General features: G+C 36.9%; 2 protein-coding genes across 3 annotated transcripts in view; one reads left to right on the top strand and one right to left on the bottom strand.

Moving 5' to 3' along the window:
• LOC149816007 (ATP-dependent 6-phosphofructokinase 5, chloroplastic-like) overlaps window positions 1-20,862 on the top strand; it is a 28,256-nt gene extending 7,394 nt beyond the window's left edge. The window contains exons 3-13 of one of the 2 annotated variants that reach the window (XM_089986751.1): window positions 9,069-9,142; window positions 11,628-11,739; window positions 15,460-15,555; window positions 15,669-15,770; window positions 15,853-15,927; window positions 17,039-17,179; window positions 17,322-17,438; window positions 17,514-17,618; window positions 18,023-18,103; window positions 20,026-20,154; window positions 20,331-20,862. In XM_089986751.1, coding sequence (XP_089842877.1) covers window positions 9,069-9,142; window positions 11,628-11,739; window positions 15,460-15,555; window positions 15,669-15,770; window positions 15,853-15,927; window positions 17,039-17,179; window positions 17,322-17,438; window positions 17,514-17,618; window positions 18,023-18,103; window positions 20,026-20,154; window positions 20,331-20,498 — 1,200 coding nt within the window. In that variant the 3' untranslated portion in view covers window positions 20,499-20,862. Of the gene's footprint in view, window positions 1-9,068; window positions 9,143-11,627; window positions 11,740-15,459; window positions 15,556-15,668; window positions 15,771-15,852; window positions 15,928-17,038; window positions 17,180-17,321; window positions 17,439-17,513; window positions 17,619-18,022; window positions 18,104-19,590; window positions 19,728-20,025; window positions 20,155-20,330 lie in introns of those variants that run through there. The other variant, XM_089986752.1, reaches the window with a different exon arrangement.
• A 2,365-nt stretch (window positions 20,863-23,227) lies between these two features.
• LOC149816008 (cyclin-D3-1-like) lies at window positions 23,228-25,349 on the bottom strand. Its single transcript, XM_089987749.1, has 6 exons — window positions 25,068-25,349; window positions 24,825-24,911; window positions 24,573-24,671; window positions 24,258-24,462; window positions 23,995-24,116; window positions 23,228-23,840 (listed from the first exon to the last, which is right to left on the bottom strand). Exons 1-6 carry the CDS (start codon window positions 25,347-25,349, stop codon window positions 23,601-23,603), a joined length of 1,035 nt encoding a protein of 344 aa, XP_089843875.1. The 3' UTR covers window positions 23,228-23,600.
• Window positions 25,350-25,636: the final 287 nt, after the last annotated feature.

Below are 25,636 nucleotides of genomic sequence, written 5' to 3' on the forward strand. Positions count from 1 at the left end.
CCGAATGCAAGTTTAACTCAAATGATTCTTGTGTTTCTACTGCCGATGGCACCTCTTTAAAAATCAAAAGTTTTGGCATTTATCGAAAAACACCTATATTTCACATACCAATTATTAGAGTAGTACCAAAATTAAATTTAAACATCGTATCGGTTTCTCAAATTGCGGACTATGGTTGCAAAATTGTTTTCTCATCTAATGATTGCCTAATACAGGATCTCCAGTCCGAGAAGCCGATTGGCAAGGCCATAGAAGATGAGATCTCTATGTTATGGACAATCTTGAATTGCCAAAACAATCTTTTTGTAATTTTGTGGAAAAGAAAGATGTAGGAATTTGGCACAAAAGACTAAGACATCCTAGTGTGACCAAATTACAATTATTTTCATTTCTTTCAAATTGTAAAAGGAAAAATTTTGTATGTGAAGATTGCATTCTTGGAAAAATGAAGTCTTTACCTTTTGGAACAAGACATCTTATAACTAGGAATCCATTTGAACTTGTGCATTCGGATGTATGGGGACCTGCACCATTCATATCCATTTTTTTTAAAACACAAATCAGAAGTATTTGATTGTTTTAAAAAAAATCATAGTTATATACAAAATCAATTTAAAACCAATATCCAACTTTTTAGAACTGATTCTGGGAGATAATTTGTGTCAAGAGAATTTAAAAATTATCTTGACACAAATGAGATTGTTCATAAAAAATCATGTCCCTATACCCCTCAACAAAATGGTCTTGCCAAAAGAAAGCATAGATACATTATTGAAACCACTAGAACTCTTCTAGTATCTAGAAATGTTCCAATTTTTTTTTGAGTTGAAGCTGCCCTTACGGCAGTCTACTTGATAAATAGAATGCCTTCAAAAAATATTGAAAACATTTCTCCTATTAAAAAACTTTGTAAAATATCTCTCGATTATAAAAGATTGAGGGTTTTCGAGAGTAAATGCTTTGTTCTTACCAACAAAAATGATAAACTTTTCCCAAAAGTCATTCCTTGTGTGTTTTTGGGCTATGCCGAAAACCAAAAAGGATATAGGTGTTATGACATTAAAAGAAACAAGTTATATGTTTCTAGAAATGTTACGTTTCTTGAAAATAAAAGCGGGTTTACCAAAGATAATATCCAATAGAGTTGTGATTATTCGTTCCTATTTGACCTAGTCAATGACAAGAGTGAATGTATTCATGAGAGTCAAAACATTTATGAGGCAAATGAGAATATGAGTAGGAGTCTTGACAATGTGGACCCACCTCACGATAATTTACACACCTATGCTCGTCGTACTGAAGATCACCCACAAAGTGCTTTAGAAAGATACTCCCAATGCCAAGAAGAAGATTCTTTCAACCTTAGAAAATCCATAAGAATTTCGAAAGCTCCTAGTAGATTTGTATCATATGATTCCTTTGAACCTAAGTTTAGATCCTGCCTAATGGTCATTCACTCGTATTCTGAACCTCAATCATATCATGAGGCTAAACACCGGCATGAATGAATTAAGGCCATGAATGAAGAGTTGGAAGCATTAGAAAAGACAAAAACTTGGGAGATCCAAACATTACCCAAAGGAAAAAAAACTATAGGATGCCGATGGGTTTACAAGGTAAAAACCAAGTACGACAGAACATTAGAAAGATATAAGGCTAGGTTAGTAGCCAAGGGATACAGTCAAAAATATGTGATTGACTATGATGAGCCATTTGCCCCAGTTGCTCGCATAACTACTGTTAGAACTCTCATTACTATAGCATCAATTAGGGAATGACCCATATTTCAAATGGACGTTAAGAATGCTTTTTTAAACGGCAACCTAGATAAATAAGTATACATGGATCCTCCTCCTGGTTTGTCTTTAACACATGTAAAAACTCTCTGATTACGTAAAGCCTTGTATGGTCTAAAGCAAGCTCCAAAGGATTGGTATGATAGGTTCAATGATGTGATGACACAACTTTATTTTAAATCTTGTTTTACTGATACTGCATTGTTTGTTAAGTCTTCTAATGTAGGAAATGTGATTCTACTATTGTACGTAGACGATATGATAATCATTGGAGATGATAAGCAGAGAGTTAACCATATCAAGGATGTGCTTAAAGACAACTTTGATATGACAGATCTTGGGTTTTTACGATATTTTCTTAGAATAGAAGTTGCTTACTCAAATCGTGGTTACTTTTTGTCACAGACCAAATATGCAACGAAGATCATTGAAAGATCAGGACTCTCGGATGAAAAATTATTAGATACTCTGGAAGTCATAAATGCCAAAATGAAGATAGATGATGGAGAGCTCTTGCAAGATCCAACGCCTTACAGACAAATGATTGGAGCTTTGTCTTATCTTTCAATTACTCGTCCTGATATATCTCATGCTATTCATTCTGCTAGTCAATTTCAGCATGCTCCCACTATAGTATATATGAGTGTTGTAACGAGAATTGTTAGATATATTAAAAAATCTATTAACCTTGGCTTGTTTTTATCATCCACTTCCTCACTAGAAGTCATTGCATATTCTGACTCTGATTGGGGAGGGGATGTCAATGATAGATGCTCAACCACTGGTCTATGTGTTTTTGTAGGTGATTCTCTAATCTCATGGCGATGCAAAAAACAACAGAAGGTGTCGCTCTCCTCGACTGAAGCTGAGTATAGGGCCATGACAACCACTACGTCGGAGTTAGTTTGGCTGAGACAACTTCTCAAAGATTTGAGGGTTCATACTGCAGAACCTTCAAAATTATGTTGTGACAACAAGAGCGCTGTTTACATTGCAAGTAATCATACATTTCATGAAAGAACGAAACACATTGAGATGAATTGCCACTATGTTCGTGAAGAGTTCCTGCGAAAGACTATCACACTACCTTATGTTCCATCAGAATTCCAACTTGCAGACTTCTTCACCAAAGCGCTACCATCTCCCAGATTCCACTTCCTACTTGGCACACTCTTGGTGGTTGTACCATGAGTTTGAGGGTGGGGGGGTGGGGGGGTGTTAAATTATGTTGTTTTGACATGCATATATATATATATATGTATATGTATACATATACATATGTTGTAAACTGAAATACCCATCAAGGGTATTTCAGTACTTTCACTGTAATAGGCGTCAGCTCATTATGGGATGACAACCCTTTTTTATCCCCTTTTTATTTTCTTTCATTCTTTTTTGTATTTTTTAAAGTTACTTTTTGGGTCATTAGGAGCATCTCCAATATGACTGTTGGAGCTGCTCCCAACAGTCAGAATTCTGTCAGAATTCTAACTGTTAGGAGCAGCCCAACAGTCACATTGGGCTGCCCCAACAGCCCCCTCTTGTTCTATAAATTGGCCTTGAAGGCCTTGTATTTTTGTATCACTCTTTTGAGAGATTATATGCAATATTAATTTTGCTAGACCCTTGTGTGGGTGGTTCGGTGATTCAATCAAGCATTCTACTTGATTGAAAATGTCTTCTTACATGTTCTTACATGTGTATCGGATTCAATCCACTTCATTACAATCGGGATGAGTTTTAAACAAATTTTCATTAGGAGACACTTTTTCAAGAATGGTTGAAGGCATCCTATTAATCAAGTAAACTTATCCAAGAATGACTTCGACCCAAAACATTTTTAAAACATTTTTAGATATGAAAAGAGTCCTAGTAGTTTCAATAATATGCCGATGTTTTCTTTCGACTAAGCCATTTTTTGGGGAGTATATGGACAAGATCTTTGATGAATAATTCCATGATGATCAAGGTAATTTTTGAAATCATTTGATATAAACTCTCCTCCAGAATCGGTTTTAAAAATTTTAATGTTTGCTTTAAATTGGTTTCTAACATAGTTGTGAAATTTTCGAAAACATTCAAACACTTCATATTTGAGTCTAAGAAAATATATTCATGTATGTCTACTATAATCATCCACACAAATAACATAGTATGATACTCTTCCTTTAGACATAATCGGTGCCGGTTCCTATATATTCGAATGTATTAACTCAAATGGTTCTTTAGAGATGAAGTGACTAGGTCCAAAAGGCAAACATTTTATTTTTTCAAGGATGCAACCTTGACAAACAAAATCTTTTTCATTACAATTTTCAATGAATGAAAACAAGTACAATTTAGACATACTTGGATGTCCTAATCTCTTATACCAATTTTCTGTCTTTCTTTTCAACAAAATTACAAAAAACTTTGCTTAATTGCTCAAGATTGTCCATGAAGTAGAGATCCCCACTTCTATGGCCTCGCCCAATCGACTTTTCGAACTAGAGATCCTTCACCAAGCAATCATTAGATGAAAATGAAAACCTACACCCATGGTTGGCGATTTGAGAAACAGATAGGAGATTAAAATTTAATTTTGGGTCTACTCTAATATTTGGAACATAAAATTTTTGAGTATTTTTGTAAGAATTTTGCAATGTTCCAAAACTTTTGATTTTTAGAGAGGTTCCATCGACGATTGAAATATAAAAATCATTTGGGTTAACATGACATTCGGATAATATGAAATTATTTGGAGTCATATAGAAAGATGCACTAGAATCAAGGATCCAAGAGGTCTTACTGGGGTCCACGCAAGTAGATATGCCCGCACCGAAGAGGGAGGAAGATTGCTTCTTGAATAGTGGTTGTAGTGCCTCCATAAGTGGAGCAAGCGACATGGATTCAATACCTTTAGAGCTTTCATCTATACAGTTTTTCTCAAATGATGGTCCTACGAAAGCCACATTTTCTTCTCTTCTATTTTCTTTCCTTCTCTTTAAGCAAAAAGACTTGATATGACTTGGCTACAACAACAACAACAACAACAACAACAACACTTTCATCCCAAAACAATTGGGGTCGGCGATATGAACCAAAATAGAAAATCATTCTGGGTCTTCCACATGAATCCTTCTCCTCCAATCATTTCTATCCAATGTCATGTCCTCGGTGAGGTTCAAAGCATTCATATCCTTTCCTATCATCTCCATCCATGTCTTCCTAGGCCTACCCTAAGCTCTTTTAACTAATATATTTTCCCATTTCTCCATCCTTCTAACTGGAGCATCATTAGGCCTTCGCCGAATATGTCCAAACCACCGTAAACGATTCTCTCTCATCTTATTTTCAATGGGTGCAACGCCTACCTTCTTACGTATCTCCTCATTCCTTATCTTATCTTTTATTATATTTCCACACATCCATCTAAGCATACGCATCTCAGCTACACTCATTTTTTTAATATGATGTCTCTTGGCAGCCCAACATTCCGTACCATATAGTAAAGCGGGCCTAATAGTCGTCCTATAAAACTTTCCCTTCAACCGCAATGGCATTCTACGATCGCACAACACTCCAGTTGCACTTTTCCATTTCATCCACCCAACCTTTATCTTATGATTTACATCTCCATCAATTTCTCCATACTTTTGAATGATAGATCCCAAATATTTAAAACAATCATCCACCTGTATTTCTTGCTCACCAAGCTTCACTACACTCCCATCACTACTTCGTTGCTTACTAAACCGACATTCCATATATTTTGTCTTACTCTTATTCAACTTAAAACCTCTTGCTTCCAATGTCTGTCTCCATAATTCTAACTTAGCATTAACCACAACTCTAGACTCATCAATCAAAACAATATCATCAACAAACAACATACACCACGACACATTTTCTTGAATTGATCTCGTAAGCTCATCCATCACTATAGCAAATAGGAAATGGCTTAAAGCAGATTCTTGATGTAACCCAACCGTCATAGGAAAATTGGTTGTCACCCCTCCACAAGTACGGACATTGGTTACTACTCCTTCATACATATCTTTAATTATACTTATGTACTTGAGAGAAACACCTTTCTTCATCATTGTCCACCAGAGAACGTCCCTAGGTACTCTATCATATGCTTTCTCCAAATCAATAAAAACCATATGCAAATCTTTGTTCCTCTCTCTATTTCTCTCAATAAGTTGTCTAAGAAGATGTATAGCTTCCATAGTTGATCTTCCAGGCATAAAACCAAATTGATTCTCCGATATCATGACAACCTTCCTCAACCTAGACTCAATCACCCTCTCCCAAAGTTTCATAGTATGACTCATGAGTTTTATACCACGATAGTTTATGCAATCTTGTATATCACCTTTATTCTTATATAGAGGTACCAAAGTACTCTTTCTCCACTTATTAGGCATCTTATTTGTCCGCCAAATCTTGTTAAAAAGATTTGTCAACCATTCTAAACCTTTCTCTCCAAAGCATTTTCAAGCCTTGATAGGTGTACCATCTGGGCCAACTGTCCTACTTGATTTAATTTTCTTTAAAGCCTCTGTAATTTCTTTCTTTTGAATCTTGTGCATGAAGTCACGATTCATCTCATGAAAAGGAATGGAGAAGTCTCCAAGATCCTGAGCATGACTTCCATTAAATAGCTTATCAAAATAATCTTTCCATCTCTCCTTAATCTCCTTATCTTTGACTAAAACCCTTTGCGTTTCATCTATAATACATCTAACCATACCCAGATCCCTCGATTTCCTATCTCTCATCTTTGCAAGCTTATAAATATCATTCTCGCCCTCTTCGGTATCCAACTTGTCATAAACCTCCTTATATACCTTATCCCTTGCGTTTCAAAGTACTTTTTTAGCTTTCTTCTTGGCTATCATATACTTCTCCAAATTCTCATTATCATGACTCTTACTTAGATTTCTATAACACTCTCTTTTAACCTTAATAGCTAATTTGACATCCTCGTTCCACCATGATGTATCCTTACCTAGTGTTGCACCGCCTTTAGACTCACCCAATACCTCCTTAGCCACCTTTCTAATGCCACCCGCTATCTTATTCCACATTGATTCTGAATCCTCCTCGAGACACTAATCAACTTCCTTAACTACCTGCTCTACGAACATTCCTTGTTTAGCTCCTTTCAGTGCCCACCACTTAATTCTAGGATCTATCCTATGTCTATCCCTTTTGCGGCATTGTCTAATTCTAAGATCTAAAATTAAGACTCTATGTTGTGTAGCTACACTTTCTTCCGGTATAACCTTACAATCGATGCAACAACTCCTATCTCTCTTTCTAAGTAGGTAAAAATCTACCTGACTCGTATTAACCCCACTTTTAAATGTTACTAGGTGAGACTCCCTCTTCCTAAACCAAGTGTTTGCTAAGATCATATCATAGGACAAACCAAAATCTAAAATCCTTTTTCCACTTTTGTTTCTTTCTCCTATACCATAGCCTCCATGGATACTCTCAAATCTATCTCTACTAATGCCTACATGTCCATTAAGGTCACCGCCGATGAAAAGCTTTTCTCCATAAGATATCCCTTGTACTACTCCATCTAAATCTTCCCAAAATTGACGCTTAATGGAATCATCTAAACCTACTTGAGGTGCATAAACACTAATAATATTAATAATATCCGTACCTAATACTAATTTAATAAGTAAAATCCTATCACCCTTCCTACGGACCTCAACTACATTATCTATAAACTCACGACTCATAACAATCCCTACTCCATTCCTATTCTTATTTATTCCTATATACCAAATCTTATATCCCCAATCTTCTATCACTTTTGCTTTCTCACCTACCCATTTGGTCTCTTGGACTAACTTTTTTACCCCCACCCATCCAACAAAGTGAGGGAACCCTTGCCTATTTGACACCACACCCGGGCGCCAGTGTGACGCGTCGCTTCTGGGCGATGACCTAACAACCCTTGTCCATTTATCACTGCCTCTGGGCCTATAGAGTACAGCGCGTCGCTCAATAGGGAACACCCCAATGAAATTCTCATATTGGTTCATATTCATAGGGTATGACTAAGTTTTTATACTAGCTCTCACTGGCCTACCACAACCCTCCTCCTTTATCCGGGCTTGGGACCGACAGTGTATAACTAAACAGTTATACATAGGCGGAGTTTTGATATGACTTGGCTAATTAAAAAAAATCTCGAAATGATCTATTTTCCATTCCTTTCATGTCTTCTCATAATTAGCAACGACTTTGATCATGTGATCTCCTTGAGGCGTCACTTCTTTTCCATTGTCATTCTTTGTAAGCTCAAGTTTTGGCTCCTTCCTGGTGCCATCCACCAAACCCCATAGACCCTTATTCCAAATTTGATGTTTGACGATCAATGGCCACATAACATAATTGAAATCATTGAGTCTAATGGGAATGGAGACTATGGTCTCTCGTTCCTCTTCCATAGTAATAACTAATATGAAGAGAGAGATAGAAGAAGAAGATAAGGGAAGAAAAGTTTTATTGGACACCAGGAGCTCACGATCACACGATCCACAAACTCACATCCATACAAACAACACGTCTTCAAGAATCAAAGCTCCAAAGCTCTGATACCATGTAATGAAGTAAAAAGAGCACTCAAACCTCACACAAGATGTACAAAGCACACTCAAAATGTCTTCACTCACATAAGCCACTAAGGGCCAACAAGAACACACTTAAAAAATATATACTATTGAGAGAGGAATGCACAAAGAATGCATTAGGAAAAGGCATAACATTTAATGGGACAAGTGGTCCCCATTTATATTCAAACAAGAGGGCCAAGATGACCCATATAATTGTTGGGAAATGCACCAACAACTAAAAATATGGCTTTTGGAGATTTCCAACAGCTATATTGACTAAAACACAAAATTGAATATAGCTGCTAGAAATTCTCAACAGTTATATTGACTAAAAGACAAAACAGAATATAGCTGTTGGAGATTCCCAACAGCTATATTGACCAAAAGACAAAAAAATGTCAGTTCTGCTCCTAAAGGGCAGAGTCTATTACATGTACATAATTAACATGATGAAAATACCAAAATACCCTTAGTGGGTATTTCCTATTACAAGATAGAAAAAATATTATATATATGTGAATACACACACACATTTATACATGAACATAAGAATATGTATATATATACATGAACATAAAAATATGTATATATATACATGTTATATATACATGAACATATTTTAACACCCTTAACCAATCTTTGTTTTTAATGCCAGGTTATACACTACTCTACACCTACTTCTGCTGGCGCTAAGTGTGTTGATCCAGATTGCACTTGGGTGGAGCAATGGTAAATATCCCAAGCCTTATTACATGCACACAAGGATATCAAGATTGATTTACAAAAAATGAAATATTGGGATTTTCTGCCTCTGGAGTGGATCTTTGTACTTAAAAATATGAGTTGGACGAAATATGGATTATTGTAGAATTTTTGATGAGTACGGTCTGGTTTGAATGGAAACTAAAAACTTTGGAATCTTATTTGAGGAAAATTCTGTCTGGATGATGGTTTGTTAATCAGTTCCCCTGAAATACTGTTTTTGTTCTAGGATAGTTCTTACAGTTGTACTTGTATGCTTATGTTAAAAGGTTTGCAACCGTATGTACTCTCTTTCTCTCTCTGTCTGTTCTTGCACGTGCATGCATGTGTTAGTGTGTGTGGAAACACAATAAAAGCCAGAGTCAATCCTCATTACAATGATAAAAAGAATAAGATGATTTTCTACTTTGGCTGAAGATTTGATAATAAATTTTAAAACCTGAAAATGTAAAATATTTAGAATGCTTATATCCCCTGAACTGTGTATATAAAAGCATCATTACTAGATAGAAGATCAGTATAACTTAATGTTAGTACGGTGTTAGAAGACACGTCATGGATTTTGTTCTCAAAAGATATTATTCAATTCCCTCCCGCCCCCCCTCCCCCCCCAAAAGAACAAAAGATATGCATACCTATGTAACAAATGTTGTTCCTAGGATTGATCATTTAAACAGTATGTTGGGAGGCCTATGCTGTAAACATTTCTACTTTTATGATCAATAAATTTATCTTCTTCCTAAGAAAAAAAGAGTACGTTGGGAGATTTTCTAAAATAGTTTTATTTTCCCAGAAAAATCTGGCGAAAAACATGACATACATTAAGAAAAATGAAAAAATAAAATATAAACAGAAGCTTGGTTTTGCTATTGTAAGTTATGGGAAGCAAGATAGTATTCTCATATTAGGATCACAAGTTGGGAATAATATCATGTTGAGTTTGGACTTGCTGATATTTGGAAATATCAGGATATATTGGGATCTTTTGTTCTAGAAAATCTTGGTAATTGTATTATCTTCAAAGTATTGGGGTAGTTTTCATGGATCTACAAACTAGAGTCATTATCTTTAGACTTCAATTTACATTCTATAATCAGCAAAGAAAAACTCTAATACTGCATTCTCCTACTCAGCAATGCACACATTGTTCTCATTTACTGAAGTAAGGCTACAACTAGGGGTGGCAATCGGGTCGGGTTGGCGGGTCGGGTTGGCGTGTCAGCATACCTCAACCCGAACCCGACCCGTTTATTAAACGGGTCGGCTGTGGCAAACACGAACCCGACCCGTTTAATAAACGGGTAACCCGACACGACCCGCCAACCCATTTAATAAATGGGTTGGGTCGGGTAAACGGGTTTTCAGGTTCGCGGGTTGACGGATCGGGTTGGCAGCTAGTCAGGTTGGCGGGTCGGGTTGACGGGTCGGATTGGCGGGTCGGGTTGGCAGACGGGTTGGCGGGTTGGCAGACGGGTTGGCGGGTCGGGTTGGCGGGTTGACCCACCCGCCTAACCCGTTTATTAAACGGGTCAGCCGGGTTGGCGGGTTGGCATACCCCCAACCCGAACCCGACCTGTTTAATAAACGGGTTACGCGGGTCGACCCGTTTATTAAACGGGTTGGCTTAAGCCCAACCCGAACCCGCCTAAGAGACGGGTTGGCGGGTCGGGTCAGAAATTGCCACCCCTAGCTACAACTAGAAGCTAGCCTATCCTTGAGCAGACAAAGTGTATCTTTAAACATTCCTTTAGCTACTTCATTTTGAAACTAACTTGTAGATGTGAGCTTGGCCTTCATCTTGGGAACAACAAAAATCTATCACAAAGATTAGACTCCAACAGAAGAATTGATAAGTCTAGCTTCTTTTTGGTTAATTGAATGTGTTGTGCACAGTCATTCACATGCGCACATACATGGAATGTTGCTATGACCTTTGATAGTAATACTATGAGCGGCATTGCTCTGAGTTGCTGCACCATTCTAAATGTAGCATTGTGATGAGTGACATCTGCGATGAGTGACATCTGCATCCATCTTCCTCTGTGTGTGTGTGAGAGAGAGAGAGAGAGGGGAGGGGGGGGGGAGAGAGGAATACAGTGAAAAAGACAGTTGAATTAACTGAAGCATTTGATCATTGTAGCACTCTTCTATTTTTACTGAAATTTGTCATGAGATCTACATAGGGGTCCCATGCCACAAATCTGAACTGCCTGCATTCTTTCTACAGTCAGCTGCGTGTTCCATTGGTTGTTATGCAGGAACCCATTAAACTCAGGAAAATTTTGTAAAGCCTATTCCTTATAACTACATCCCAATGAGTTGCTTTCTGTTTACTGAACTGCTGAAATATTGTACCTGTTTTCACAAAAAGTTGATGTTTGTGCATATTTTAGTGATTTGGCATAATTATTTTTGCTGCCTGATGTGGTGAGTATAAAGCAACCTATTTCAGGGTTCACCGAGCTGGGCCACGGGAGCAAATATACTTCAAACCTGATGAAGTAAATGCAGCAATAGTAACTTGTGGGGGTCTTTGCCCTGGTCTTAATGATGTTATAAGGCAGGTTGGTGTAGACCTTGTAAACTTATCTGTTTTCCTGATCTCATTTAACAAGAAAATTCTAAATTGTATCTAGGAAGTTGATCTTTGCAAATCACCTCTTCAAAGTAATTTGAAGCTGCTGGAGTGAATTTCTTATAGCTACTTATTTTGTCCAATTTTAAAACTCTATGTTGCATGTGGAACCCACATAAAATTTACTGATGGAGGGGCCTTATTATCAGTTCTATCATTCTATACAAAATTTCTTATATTTAGTTGTACAAGTTTCATGTTTTCCTATTCCTTTTTTGTGCATTCTCTTATTTATAATTTCCAATCATGATTTATTTGTGCATTTTTTATCTAGTGCAATATTTCCCTGAGATCATCATCTAATGAAATGGGTGAAAAGTGAAAACTTGTAGTCTGTGAGAATCAAAGAGACAACCATTGTCAGTGATCAATATAAGAGATGCCAAGTGTTATCACATTTAAACGAGAATATTTTTCTCTATTCATCATCCACCAATCATTATTTTGATCCACATTATAGTGTCAAGTATTCTGATACTGAAATTCTGAGAGTATATGGAATTTGATCCTTAAGTTGTACCACTGGTAATATTGCCTCCAATAATGAACTCAGGTATAATTCCTAAAGTCTATCATATGCATTTCACAAGAATCAATTCTATATCGAATGATGACTACCCTTCCATCAATAGAGCCACAAGTGTCTTGTTCTTGTTTGCTTAGGACGGCAACAGCTTACAGGAAATGGCAAATTTTTTTCACCTGATTATAAGTGTTGAGACATTGGCGAATAAACAAGTTAAATGCTATTTTTTGGTCTAGATGAGTGAATTGGTCAGGATATCGGCCTACTGCTATCAAATCATTTCAACTTGCCTTCATATATAGATTCTGTCAAAGGGTGTTCCAAAGGACTTTACCAATACAGTCTAGATAGAGTTGGCAGGTCCCTCCTGACAATGATGCATGCTTGTTGCCTAGAGTTTACCAGGAGACCTATTGGTGGGATAGACAGTCTTCACAATGCTTTCCAGCCTACAATTAAGAAAGATACTCTTGTGCAAGGTATCTTCTTTTGCATTTGTTATGCATTTTAGCCTATGAACAACTGAACTTAATCCCTCTTATACAGGAGAGCCTTTCTTCCGTGTACTCTACTGTCCAAATGCCTAAAATTCTCTTATAGACCTGTACAATTTCCTAGCAAGAATATCATCCCTTCTCTGCTTGAGCTGAAACGGAAAATCATAGAAAATCTTCTCGATTTTCTTCAGTCAACAACCATCAGAAGCATGAGAGATCGACCCTAGTATATGTGAAACACTAGTAAAACAGAATTGATGAGGGGAAAATTGGCCTAAAAGTTTGGATTTCGAATATATGATAGGAGACAACTTAAGCCTTCAACAAATTAATAATAGATTCAGATATTTGGCGTAAGAGATGTTTACCACTTCTTTTTTTAGCAATGGACAAGTTACATATGAAATCCGCTTTCTTTGTGAGAATCATGAGATGACCCTTATGGTTGTACATATTTGCAAGCCTTTTTTCCTTTTAGCGGGTAAATGCTCAATTCTTTTCAAGGATGCATCTTTGAATCACTCAGCGAAAAAAGTTAGATGGTTCTCATTCATCACCTATATCACACACCTCAGTTTGAGAAGTTGTACGTAAGCCTGTGGTCCAGTGAAATATTTCTAATGAGCATATGGCTGGGTCAAACAGACCTAGTTGTAATGAAATGGTGGCCTTCCACACAAGCACTTGAATCCACCACAAGAATGTCTAAAAAGACACTTCAAGTAAAACCCATAAAAGGGTATAAAAGGAAAGCACAATAATGAAATAAAAATATCTTTATTAATAACAAGAATGCTTAAGAAGCATTTTGGATGATTTACATGGAAGGGGTTCACCCCTATTTATACAAAGAAGAATAAATGGGGAGAGCTCATTTGGAGCTCTCCCAATCCAACGGCTCTTATTATAGCTGTTGGACTAGAGTCCAACAGCTATATCTCAGTCAAGTTCCAACTGGAACTTGACTGAAAAAGGGTATCTAGTTCCTATTGAACTAGATACAAAAAATATAAATAAAAAAAAGTAAAAAATAAAAAAAACAAATATATATAATAATAAATATAATATTATTATTATTTTATATATTTATATGTTACATTTTAACACTAGTAACCTGTGAAAATCTCCTTTCAGGTTGAATGGCTCAATTCAGCTTTTAATCATTTTATGGTTGCTATCTCTTCAATTTTGGAGCAAATTCAGTCGTCATCTGATCATTTTAAAGAAAGCACGGTCCCTTAAAATGTTATGGGAGTGCCTTGTCATTCTTTATGAATTTGTCCTGCATTGTTCCCAACAGAGGATGTGGACTATTTCCATGCTCAATGTTTCTTTTAAACAAATGTTGCCAATATCTAGGGTTAATCATGCAAAGTCTCTCTGCATGCTAAACTGCATTTCTAGTCCTCCATGTTGGAAGTTTAGTGGCTTAATCAAACAAGTCCAAAGTTTATTGGATTCTCACCTCCACAATGTTTTATGACTTGTGAATTCTAAGAAATAGCTTTCTTTTTCTTATTTTTAGTTCAGAAAAGGCATAGACTTATTGAATGTAGCCAAAACGCACATAAAATAATCCGTGAAACACAACTGAGATTGGTCATGATGGCATGACTAGAATCAATTCTTGTGAACGTCAGAACTTATCCTTACTGGTCTCAAGCGCTAAGTTATCTTCCTCAATTTTTTGTGTTGCGGCTGGAGTTCCATTGGTAGAATAGAGTGGGAGGATTCACATTATAACGACCTAGCATGTTAAAAACAGTTTATGTCAAAGACAGATGTTCGTGTTGAATTTCACATTCCCATAATTTCATGCACCCATCTTGAATTGGAGCAGGCAGGGTCACAAGGTCATGATGTAGTATTTATGCTCTAATAGAAACTATCCAATGATAAACCTGGCCCTGCCTACTAGTGCTTCTCTATGTGGATTTTGGTTAGATTACTGAATACATTTCAGTGTACTTCTCATCCTGCTACGTGTTTCACCTCCTTGCTTTGATTTTTTATCCAGAAAAGGAGCATAAATCTTTCAGTGACCACATAGGTCTGTCTCATATTATCTAGTGTAGAATACATTTTGAAATACCTCTGTATCTGTTGTTAATAATAAGCATTCAGAGTAAATTGGAAAGAGGGTGGGCGCTTATAAACATACTGTACCACAAGTAAATAAATATATGCAAATACAATTCAAGAAATTGTATATAAAACAGAAAAGGTTATGCTCAAATAAATACAATTTTCAGATGATCTTGTGAATAATGTGCAATCAACTTAGTTGGGATGACATTGGACAGACATTTCCCGGTCATCTCTATTTGTGCCCTGGCCATGTGTTGGAGATGGCCACAATCCTATTTCCTGTTTTACCTCTGGAAAAATTGTTTCTGGACTACTAAGGTTTGAAGCTATTAATGACCAATAATCTTCCCTTTAAGCTTGAAATCATTATCGTTATAGAGATCTCTTTCAGACTAAAAACCATATTAAAGTTAAATATCTTCATCAGCTATCTGGTTCAGTACATTTATTCACAGTTCCTGTGATTTGTCATATGCTGAATTGTTCTTTGTCAACTCAAGAGTTTATGATATTATTCTAATTGTATGTGAAACTGCAGATAGTTATCACACTTGAAATATATGGGGTGAAGAAGATTGTAGGAATCCCATTTGGATATCGGGGATTTCTTGACAAAGACATATCCAATATACCTGTAAGTTTTCTTGGGGCCATCTGGACCAATTCATACTGTGCTAATTCAAATGTTTTGTTCTTAAAGTCTTTGTACTGATTTTCCATGTACTATTCTATTCGTTTCTTTCTCAGCTCTCACGTAAAGTTGTTCAAAATATTCACCTTGGTGGTGGAAGTATATTAGGAGTTTCTCGTGGGGGCCCTCTTGTTAGTGAGATTGTAGACAGCATGCAGGTGAAGTAAAATCACTCATTGTTAGTTGGTGAGATTAATACTTCATGAAATCATTCTAATTTTCATCATATCCTAATATCAGGAAAGAGGGGTAAACATGCTGTTTGTGCTGGGCGGAAATGGTACTCATGCTGGAGCAAATGAAATACACAAAGAGGTTGTTGAACCACCTGCTTTCTCAGTTTAGCAATTACTGATTTATGATAGCCCTTCATTCAGTGCTGCTATTGTTTTCATTTTATCTAAAATGGTTTCATTTACAATGTTTTTCTTATTTTATAATTTTTTGTGAAAAGACCATCTATATCAGGAAATGTTTGGAATAGCATACTAGGTGACACTGTGATGTTCAAATGGTATTAATCAGTCTTTAAGGCCCTCTTTAATGATTTGGAGGTGTTTTGAGTGAATAAAATTGGTGGAATAGAAGAAAAAAATAAAATAGAAGAAGAGGGACATCAATAATGATTGAACTCGGAGCCTCTCTATTGACCCTTCTTTTCCACTAAACGTGAAGTGTACACAGAAAAGTTGATGCAAGTAGCTCTATCTACAACTATCACATAGACAAAACGCTATTGTTCAAAACCTTTGACCTTAGTCAATCCTACTTAAATAGGTGTAACCTTCATACCATGTTTTTGTTACATTTTGTTGACTTAGTTGAGTATATTGCTTTGTTTTCTCTTAACCTATTTAGAAATTACTAAAAGTAATAGATTATGTAATTTCCTAGACATTAAACATACCTGGCTACAAAAAGTAATTTGTAGCTTAAAGTGTGCATACTGGTTTCCTTGGAGCCTAGGGGAGGGAGACTAAAAAAAAGATTGTATTTGATAAAAAAGGTTTACATGTTTAGTAATCATTTTCTATTTTAGATTTTCAAATATTTCTAGTGATTTTAATTTTTGTTTATAAATTAGTTTATTTACTTTGGTCTCCTGCCAATAGGGGGCCTGACAGTTGATACCAAAGTAATCCCTTGAACCTCATCAAAATTTCCTGATGTTCATTCTTAGAAATATCATGTTTCTGCAGGGCTGGAGCCCTAGTGGATGAAATATCAAAATGCATGTAATCCAATTGGTACATGCAAAGAGGCCCTTATGTTTGATTTTCTTTCATCTGCTTCTTCTTAGCTTTTTACTTTGTCATCTAAGAGTAAATGACATGTTCTCTGTGTGATAGTTGGTTTTGTATTCTCAATGGGTTATTTGTTTTAAAATTTTAATCATACCACATTAAGAAGGTTCTATTTCATGCAGTGCTGGAGGAGACGCATGAAAGTAGTAGTTGTTGGAGTTCCAAAAACCATTGACAATGATATTCTATTGATGGACAAGACATTTGGTTTTGACACTGCCGTAGAAGAGGCCCAGAGAGCAATAAACTCTGCCTACATCGAGGTAAATGGTGGAGAAGCAGAAACCAATTATCCATCACTTTTAAACCATATTTACATTGTTTTGGAAGTTGAATTACATGATTTGATGCATAACTGATTTCATGATCCTTCTTGGTTGGTTTTTTTTATTTTTCTTATGACAGGCTCATAGTGCTTACCATGGTATTGGGATTGTAAAATTGATGGGGAGGAGCAGCGGTTTTATAGCAATGCAAGCATCACTAGCCAGTGGACAAATTGACATTTGTTTAATCCCAGAGGTAGAATGTAATTCTAGATGTGCTTTTATGACGTTATGGTGGTATACATGACTAAGCAATTCTTTCTTTATGAAGGTGCCATTTGAGTTGGATGGTCCACATGGTGTTTTAAGGCATCTAAGACATCTTATCGAGACAAAAGGATCAGCTGTGGTATGTGTAGCTGAGGGAGCTGGCCAAGTGAGTATATATCCCCTGTTCTTGAATCCAAGAACTGCCAAATATAATATTAGCATAAGTTATGACAAGTAATTATTTTTGTCCTATTACTAGCCTTTTTTCGCACTATACTTGTAAAAGGTAAATATAGTAAGGGCACATAATTCATTCTATGCACATTTAGACCTAGTTCATCACAATCAGGATTTCCAAAGCTGATTGCATATAGATGAGTCAAGGCATGATGTTTTTCCTGATAGCCATATAGTTACAGGAGTTGTTTCATTCCATTCAGGTATAGAACTTTAGTCAAATAGCCTGCATATGTCCATTGACCTTTTCTATAATTTCATCTTTCAATTTTGAAAGCTAGTTAATGACGCTTAGAAGCTGGGAATTTAGCATGGTTATGATTATTTCTGCAGACATTGCTGGAAAAGACTAATGGTGCAGATGCATCTGGGAATATTGTGCTTGGAGATATTGGTGTTCACATTCAACAACAGGTATCAGAGTTTATCCTTTCTATTTATTCTAGCTTATTACTTGCATAAAGACTTTAACAATCTAATCTAAGATAATAAATAGACTTTTATTGGACATGTTGAGAATATGATTAACGTTAGATGACCATCCGAGTCGGAGTAATTTGTGGCCAGGCCTGCTTTAAATGTTGATGTTGCTTGAGCAAGTATGGAGGTGCATTTCTTGGGATGGTTAAATATTTCAGTCAGTTGGAAGAATACCTTCATGATCAATTGCTCTCTCTCTCTCTCTCTCTCTATATATATATATATATATATATATATATATATATATATATATAGAGAGAGAGAGAGAGAGAGAGTATATACACATATAGAGCAAGAGAGAGCAAATAAATCTTTTGTGCTGCTGAAACATGATAGGGTATCATGAGAAGCCCATTTCTTGCTCTCTCCACATTATTGTTGTTTATGTATGCAATATGATGATTTAGGCTATTTCTTCATTATGTTTATCCCATAATCACATATATAGGCGATATTTTAAAAATATAGAGATAATATCACTATAAATTCATAAAACAATATTAAAGGCAAAATATCATGATATTTTGAAAATGTCAAAAATTTATATATATTGTGATAACATCACATTATTATCAATTACTTTTTCCTTTTTTACTTTTTTTTTATATCTTAACTATGCTTTTCTTCTTTCTTTTATATTTTTTTTACTTATTTCTTTTATTACATGTTTTTTTTATTATCTAAACATGTTATTTTATTATTTATTTCTGCTATTTTTATATTTTTTAGAACTTTTTGAGCCCCAAGTTTTTCCCGAGATTTATCAACTAAGCTTATATTATCACGAGAAATTGCCTTGCCGAGATATACCCGAGACCGACACTTGTGACTATGGTTTATCTTACCATTATATAGACTATTAATTTCTTCTTTTTTCTTCAAGAATGAATCTTATGATTTATTAGCTATAATCGAGCCTTTGAGAAGAATGGGTAGAACACATCAAACATATTTTATGATGCAATCAACCAATAGGGGTTCAGCTTTATATATATGCATCCTCATGTGTGTGTTAATAACCTTAGAATATTTCTGCTGCTTTGGTAATACTTGAGCAAGATTATGGTGGTTGGAATATTAGGCCAAATTAAGTTACAACAAGAAGGGTACGCTGCTTGATCTTAGTCAAACTGCTAAATTCTGTTCTACCATGTTGTGGGATAAAACATAGTTCGACCAGTCAACTGTGTTGTCCAGACAACCTCGGTTGTCAGTTGCACTATTCATGGACATGCAAGGATTTTTGCTTTTCTTGATGCTACGGGAGACTGGTTTGGATAATTTCTCAAGATGATGTTCATATATAGTCGTTCAGCAATAACCAGGGGAGTTGGATTTTCATGTCTTTAGATGCTAAATTTTTTCATGCTTTTTGCATAAATACCATGTCTAGGCTCACAAGCGCTCCGCTCATCTGGTAGGGGTGACTCGTGAGCTGAAGCGACACTGCGAGTTCGGAACCTACAAAGGGCGTCCCTTACCGCAAAGTCGAAGCTCGGTGTACTCCTTGGTTGGCAAAGGTGACCTCAAAGGTTTTACCGACTGGAGGCCTGCCGAAGTGTGGTTGTAGATTGGGCAGATTTCCCTCACCCTAGCCAAAAATAAAAACCATGTCTGGTCTTAATCGAAGAAAAAAAATGTCTGGTGAAACAGAGTCATATGCTGTGCGCAAGTCCAGCATGACTACCTGACCCGCCTCGTGGACGTGGATCGTATAGAACCTCCGAAGCATTGAGTAAATTAAGTTTGAAAATCAGGCTTCAGGCTCTTGATGTTTGAAGGATATATTCTGTTTTCTAGGACTGGTGACTTGTTTTGCTCAAGCTGCTAAGAGGCATCAAATGTTTCTGTTGCAGACCAAGAAATATTTCAAGCAAATTGGCGTCCCTGTTGATGTGAAATACATAGACCCAACATATATGATCCGAGCTTGCCGTGCAAATGCATCAGATGGAATTCTCTGCACCGTTCTGGGACAAAATGCGGTAAGAAACCATTCTATTTTAATAGGTGTATATGCCAGTTTTCTAATTGGATTCTTAATCTGAGCACCAACATTTTGGCGACCAGACCTGAGCAAGGTCCTGAAGAGGAGTGGTATGTCTACAGACAATTGTTTTTTGTTCAAATCTGATATGATTGCACGTATGTTGCGGAGCAGGTTCACGGTGCATTTGCAGGGTACAGTGGCATCACCGTTGGAATATGCAACACACACTACGTCTACCTTCCCATTCCTGAAGTTATTTCTTATCCAAAGAGTGTTGATCCCAACAGCCGTATGTGGCACCGGTGTTTGACATCTACAGGCCAGCCAGATTTTATATGAGGCTCGGCACTAAATCATCATCATCATCATCATCTTTAGTTTATAAGTCCTCTCCGACAAGGGATTCTGAATGAAGAATCACATAAGATTTTCCATCCTCGGTTTGGATTCGAGGAGAAATAAGGTTAACAGAGGAAAAGAAATAATAAGAAAGCTTATGTCACGAGGATACAATGAAACGGCTACGGAACACACCATTCTTGTGTAATTTTATGTTAAGAACAGTATATTAGAGGACACGACACATGAATAAATTAGAGTATCTTGTGACACAGAAGAAAGTTCCAATATAGAAATGTGGAAGTTAACCCCTTTCAATGTTGTTTGAAATGTGTAAGTTAACCCCTTTCAAGAAATTTTTTTAAGGTGAGCTATTTTCATAATAATAAGAGAAGTGGAAATTGCTTTGAATTTGAAGCTTGTTCCTTCCAATGTTGTTAGATTCGGTTTCTGATTTGGACAAAAAAAGCTCGAATAGGCCTGAAATGAATCTATCTGAATGTCTATTTAAAAAATCAATTTATAAAATAAAATAGAAAATCTCAAAAAATATTAAAAAAAGGAAAAATGCAGAAAGATTTCAGTTGAATTCTAAATATATATGTCTATAGACGATGATAGATGCTCTCACGGGCATAGAATTTTTTTGCAAACCTGCGATGCGTTAGACTACCCAACTTAACGGCCCAAGGTAGACAAACACTTTTTCATGTGCTGAATCATTTCATTTGCACCTCATGCACAAATGCTTAACAAAAGCTGATCAAATGCATCTTTAAATACGTATTTTATCTGGTCCATGCCACTTTGTGCATAGTTGTATCATACTCGCTATTGCTTTCGAAAAAAATACATACTTGCCTTAGCCTTGCGTGCAATTGAGCGTATTGCGGCTCCATGCGCACATTACAGCAAAACATCTTTACTGAAAGAACAAGACCTTGTGGCCCCCAGTCTAAAAACCAATTGATGATTGAACACCATAATGAAGGGCATCGCTCAAACTCATTCGTTGGCGCCTAAGCATTCAATCGCCTAGCCCCGAGTCACCATACTCGGTTGAAATCACCTAAGGTGATCCTTGAAAGAATTAACCCTAATCAATACGATCCCCGTGCATCCAAAAGATAGTATGAAAAACTCCTCCAAGTCGAGAGGGCATTAACCAAATCTCCTAAAACAACAATCTCTAATAAGCTGCACCAAATAACGCTCTACCTTTGTGCCACCACACAACCATGCACTAACACACTTTCAAAATGATGTAACGTCTTCAATGCTCTGCAAATGCAATAAATTCAGCACAAACCTCAAAACCTGCTGTTAAAGAGGTTTTCTCATGTGTAGGGTTTTAGTTGGGTTGGATTTGAATGAAACTCTGCTTCCTTTATCATCAAGTTACCCTCAGGACCTTCTAGAAATCATAGTTTTAAGTGTTTTATGCTTAAATACGAACCATTTAGATGTGTTTATCATTGTTTACTCAATACAAAACATGTTTTTGATTAAGCATATTTATTCTCATGTGTACTTTAAAAAGGTAAAAAATCAATGATTGGTATTGTATTAAAATTTAATGATAAAATATTCATATTTTTACATCAAATCAAGTCTAAACAAAGTTTGTTATGTATATAAGGAGAGTATAATATATGAGCTGATACAATTGAATGGCTGATTTTGGAGGATGCATGAATCGGATTTTACATTAAATAGATAAGAGGCCGATTTGGTTCAAATTAATAACATCGGTTCCTTTCCTTTGTTGCATTGCCCGCCTCTAAGTTCACTTATTCTGTCAATTTTAGAGTATAATTGCAGCAAACTCCTAGATGTAAGTTAATTTTGAAGGTTGGTTCATGCTTGGGTAAATGTGAAACTACAAGATGAACTTGAAATAAATCATTCTAACATGGCCACCTGACTGGCTATATTAATTATTAACCTCCCACAGGAAATGGTACCTTTCGACTGCAGAAAGTCTCTCTCTCTCTCTCTCAACAGAGGCTCTGTCGTGTGCACCACCAAAGTTTGCAAAGGTAGGGGTGAACAAGAGGCCAGTCAAAGCTCTGGCACATTACATTTGAAAACTAACAAAACAACCGAGACACCACGCTTAGTTCTCTTTGCCTCTAAGATTGCTCAGATAATATGAATTAAAAAAGATAGTGGATTGAGTGTTAATAAAAGAAAGCAGGTGCATAGTATTATTTGTAACAATAAATACAAAAAATTGACAGAAGGGAATAATTCATCCATCAATTTTCCCTGCTTTTAACTGAAACTGAACAACGCCCCCCCCCCCCCCCCCCCAAAAAAAAAAAAAAAACACACACACACACACCACATTGAGATTCCCTTCCTATAGAATATAGAGCGCTTGTTTGTGTGGGTGTGTTCCTTCCCGAGATCACTTCGCTCATGGATCTGTTTTTATCACAAGAGGCAGCAAGCCCCAGATTCTAACCAGACAGACAGTCAAACCAAGTGTGGCATGCACCAGAAATTACAGAAAAGTAGCAACATTAAATATTTGGTAATAAAAAAAATGGACTCTTGCAAAGAACACCAGCTCTCTCTCTCTCTCTCTCTCTCGTTTTGCTTTCATCTTTTTACCTTACACCCAGTGGTGTTTTTCCTGGATGTCCAAGCAAAAAATTAATAAAAAACAAAAAAAACATTTTTTCCTCCATTTTTTTTTTTAGTTTTTCTTGTAATTTTGAACAGGAAGCCTCCTACAACAACAAAATGCACCATCCAACATGTAATTTTTCTTTGCTGTAGTCAGTTTATTTCTTTTTTGCCTCCTCTCAACCCTGCCTGCAGGATTCTCATAACAGCTGGTGGCTGTTCATTCATGGCAAAAGCATGATTCCCACGTCCCCTCTCTTATTCCAGTTTTTCTCTCCCAAACAGCCCCCACCCCTACTCTTTTTTTTCTTTTTTTTCATGACACAGTAAATCTCCCGTGCATGTTGGCTATTCTTTTCAAGTTTCGCAACCACACCAAAACCCCACTCAACCAAACCAAACTAATCATGAATGCAGATGCTACTCTAACAAAAATGTGCATATGTACCACCGCACCCATGATTGCCTCATTCAACTCCCTCCACTTAATCTGTTCAATTTCCTTCTCTTAGCAACAGGGCTGATACAAGAATGGGCACACCACCCATGGTTTGTCTCATCACTTTTACAGCTCAAACAGGTAGCATCCAACACGCCATTTGGGCTCTGCCGGGTGGACGAAACAGAACCCGCTGAATCTTTTTTAGGCCTACTCGGGTTCCTAATCAAAATGGCCTCTTGCATAATCTCATAACATCTCAAAACGCTTTTCTGCAGCAAAAGACGAGGAGAACAATTAAGATAGCAAGAAAAAGGCAAATAGAGAAACCAACGCTAAGGGGGGTAATTTAAAGGGTGTAAAACAAAAACGCTGTAAAAGGGATTTTTAGTGGGGGGAGGCTTTTTTATTTATTTTTCCTATTACCTTTTCTACCAGGGCCCAATGAGATGCAACTTTATCGAAATCCACTGTTTCGTTTTCTTCTGATACGGATATCGCCGCTGCTGCAGCGATGACAGAAGGTCTGAATTCCAGGAAATTAATTCCTGCGTGCCAATTTTGTTTTCAATACAGACTCATTAATCATCGGAATAACTTTACATCCACAACAGCCGAAAAAAAATAAAGAACAAGACAAAAAAATCAAAAGAAGTATGGTGCAGCAGCAGTGGAAAATTCCAACAGACCTCTGATGCTGCTCAGTATCAGTTCGATGGAACGGGCAATTGCAGTTGGGGAGGGAGGATTGCCACCGTTGTTGATCCGGCGAAGGAAGTGGTCGATGAAGGAAAAAGGCGTCACGGCTCTCATCTTCCACTTCAAAGTGCTCAGCACGAGCAGCTCCATTCTCTGAATGGTGCGAGCCTCGAACACGAATTTCGCTTCGAACACCTATAAACAAATTGAAGGTTAAGAAAAAAAAAGACTCTTCTTTCCCATTCACTCAATCCAAACAAACAGAGTTCTCTGTCAGCATTCATTTTGTTCATTTGTTCTTTCACCTGAAAATCTATAGACAACGGGACATCCGCTTCTTCCATCTTGGCCGCGAGCGACAAGCATGCTACAGCCAACAACTGCATCATCCAAGCTTTACCTTGCTACAAAATGTCGAGACCCCATAATCAGGACCAAAGACAACAATCCCATGTCATTGAGAAATTCGACAACATACAGAAATAGTTGTTTTTTTATTTTTAAAGAAAAACAATATACAGAAATGATTGAAAGAGCAGATTCCAAATCTAACTTACTGGAAGCTCATAGCATGAAAGAAACCTGTCCAGATAATTCACAGCCAGGTATGCACTCAGTGGTTGGAAGTTATAATGTGCATGAACCTGTTAACTCAGCAACATCACAAAACCAAATAAGAAAACAACAGAGGACGCCATGAGAGAATCAAAACATAAAGAAAAAAAAGAGGAGAAGAAAAAGAGCACACATTTGACAGAGAACATGAAAAAGGCAAGGCAACTTCAGAAAGGAAAAAATACCTTCCACATCCAATCTATGGCATCTCTACGAACCGAAACGTCCAAAACCCCTCTCTGAAATCTGGAAACATAATCGATCTGGGGTAGATGCTCTGTTTCTTTCGTTACCAATGCCTCGATAAATTCATCACTGCATAACGGCAAATGCATGACGAACTCCCCATTAGCATGGTGGGATTCCGGTCTCACACTCTCACCCACCACCTCATCATCCCAACCCATGATGCTATTGTTGTCCTCTGCACAGAGGAGAGCGAGCATGCAATCGAAACTAGGAGCCATGATCCAACTCTAATAAAACCCTCCAATCAATATCATCAAGATGACACTCCGCTCTTTCTTTCCTCTACTCCTTTTGGCCCACTGGTTGCATCAGTCTCCGTTGTATCAATAACCCATTGAAAAAACGAAGTCTGAGAGGGTGTGGGATAGATAAGAGGGGGAGGAGGGTTGGTTTGGGGAGGAGAGTCTGCTTAGGGGAAAGAAGGCACTTAAAAGAAATTACAGGGATACCGAGATGGAAAAAAAGTTGATGAGATCATAAAAAAGGATCCTTGGCTTCCATAATT

This window comes from Nuphar pumila, chromosome 14 (genome assembly GCF_984573655.1).
Source record: "Nuphar pumila chromosome 14, dmNupPumi1.hap1.1, whole genome shotgun sequence".
NCBI classification, from domain to species: Eukaryota; Viridiplantae; Streptophyta; class Magnoliopsida; order Nymphaeales; family Nymphaeaceae; genus Nuphar; species Nuphar pumila.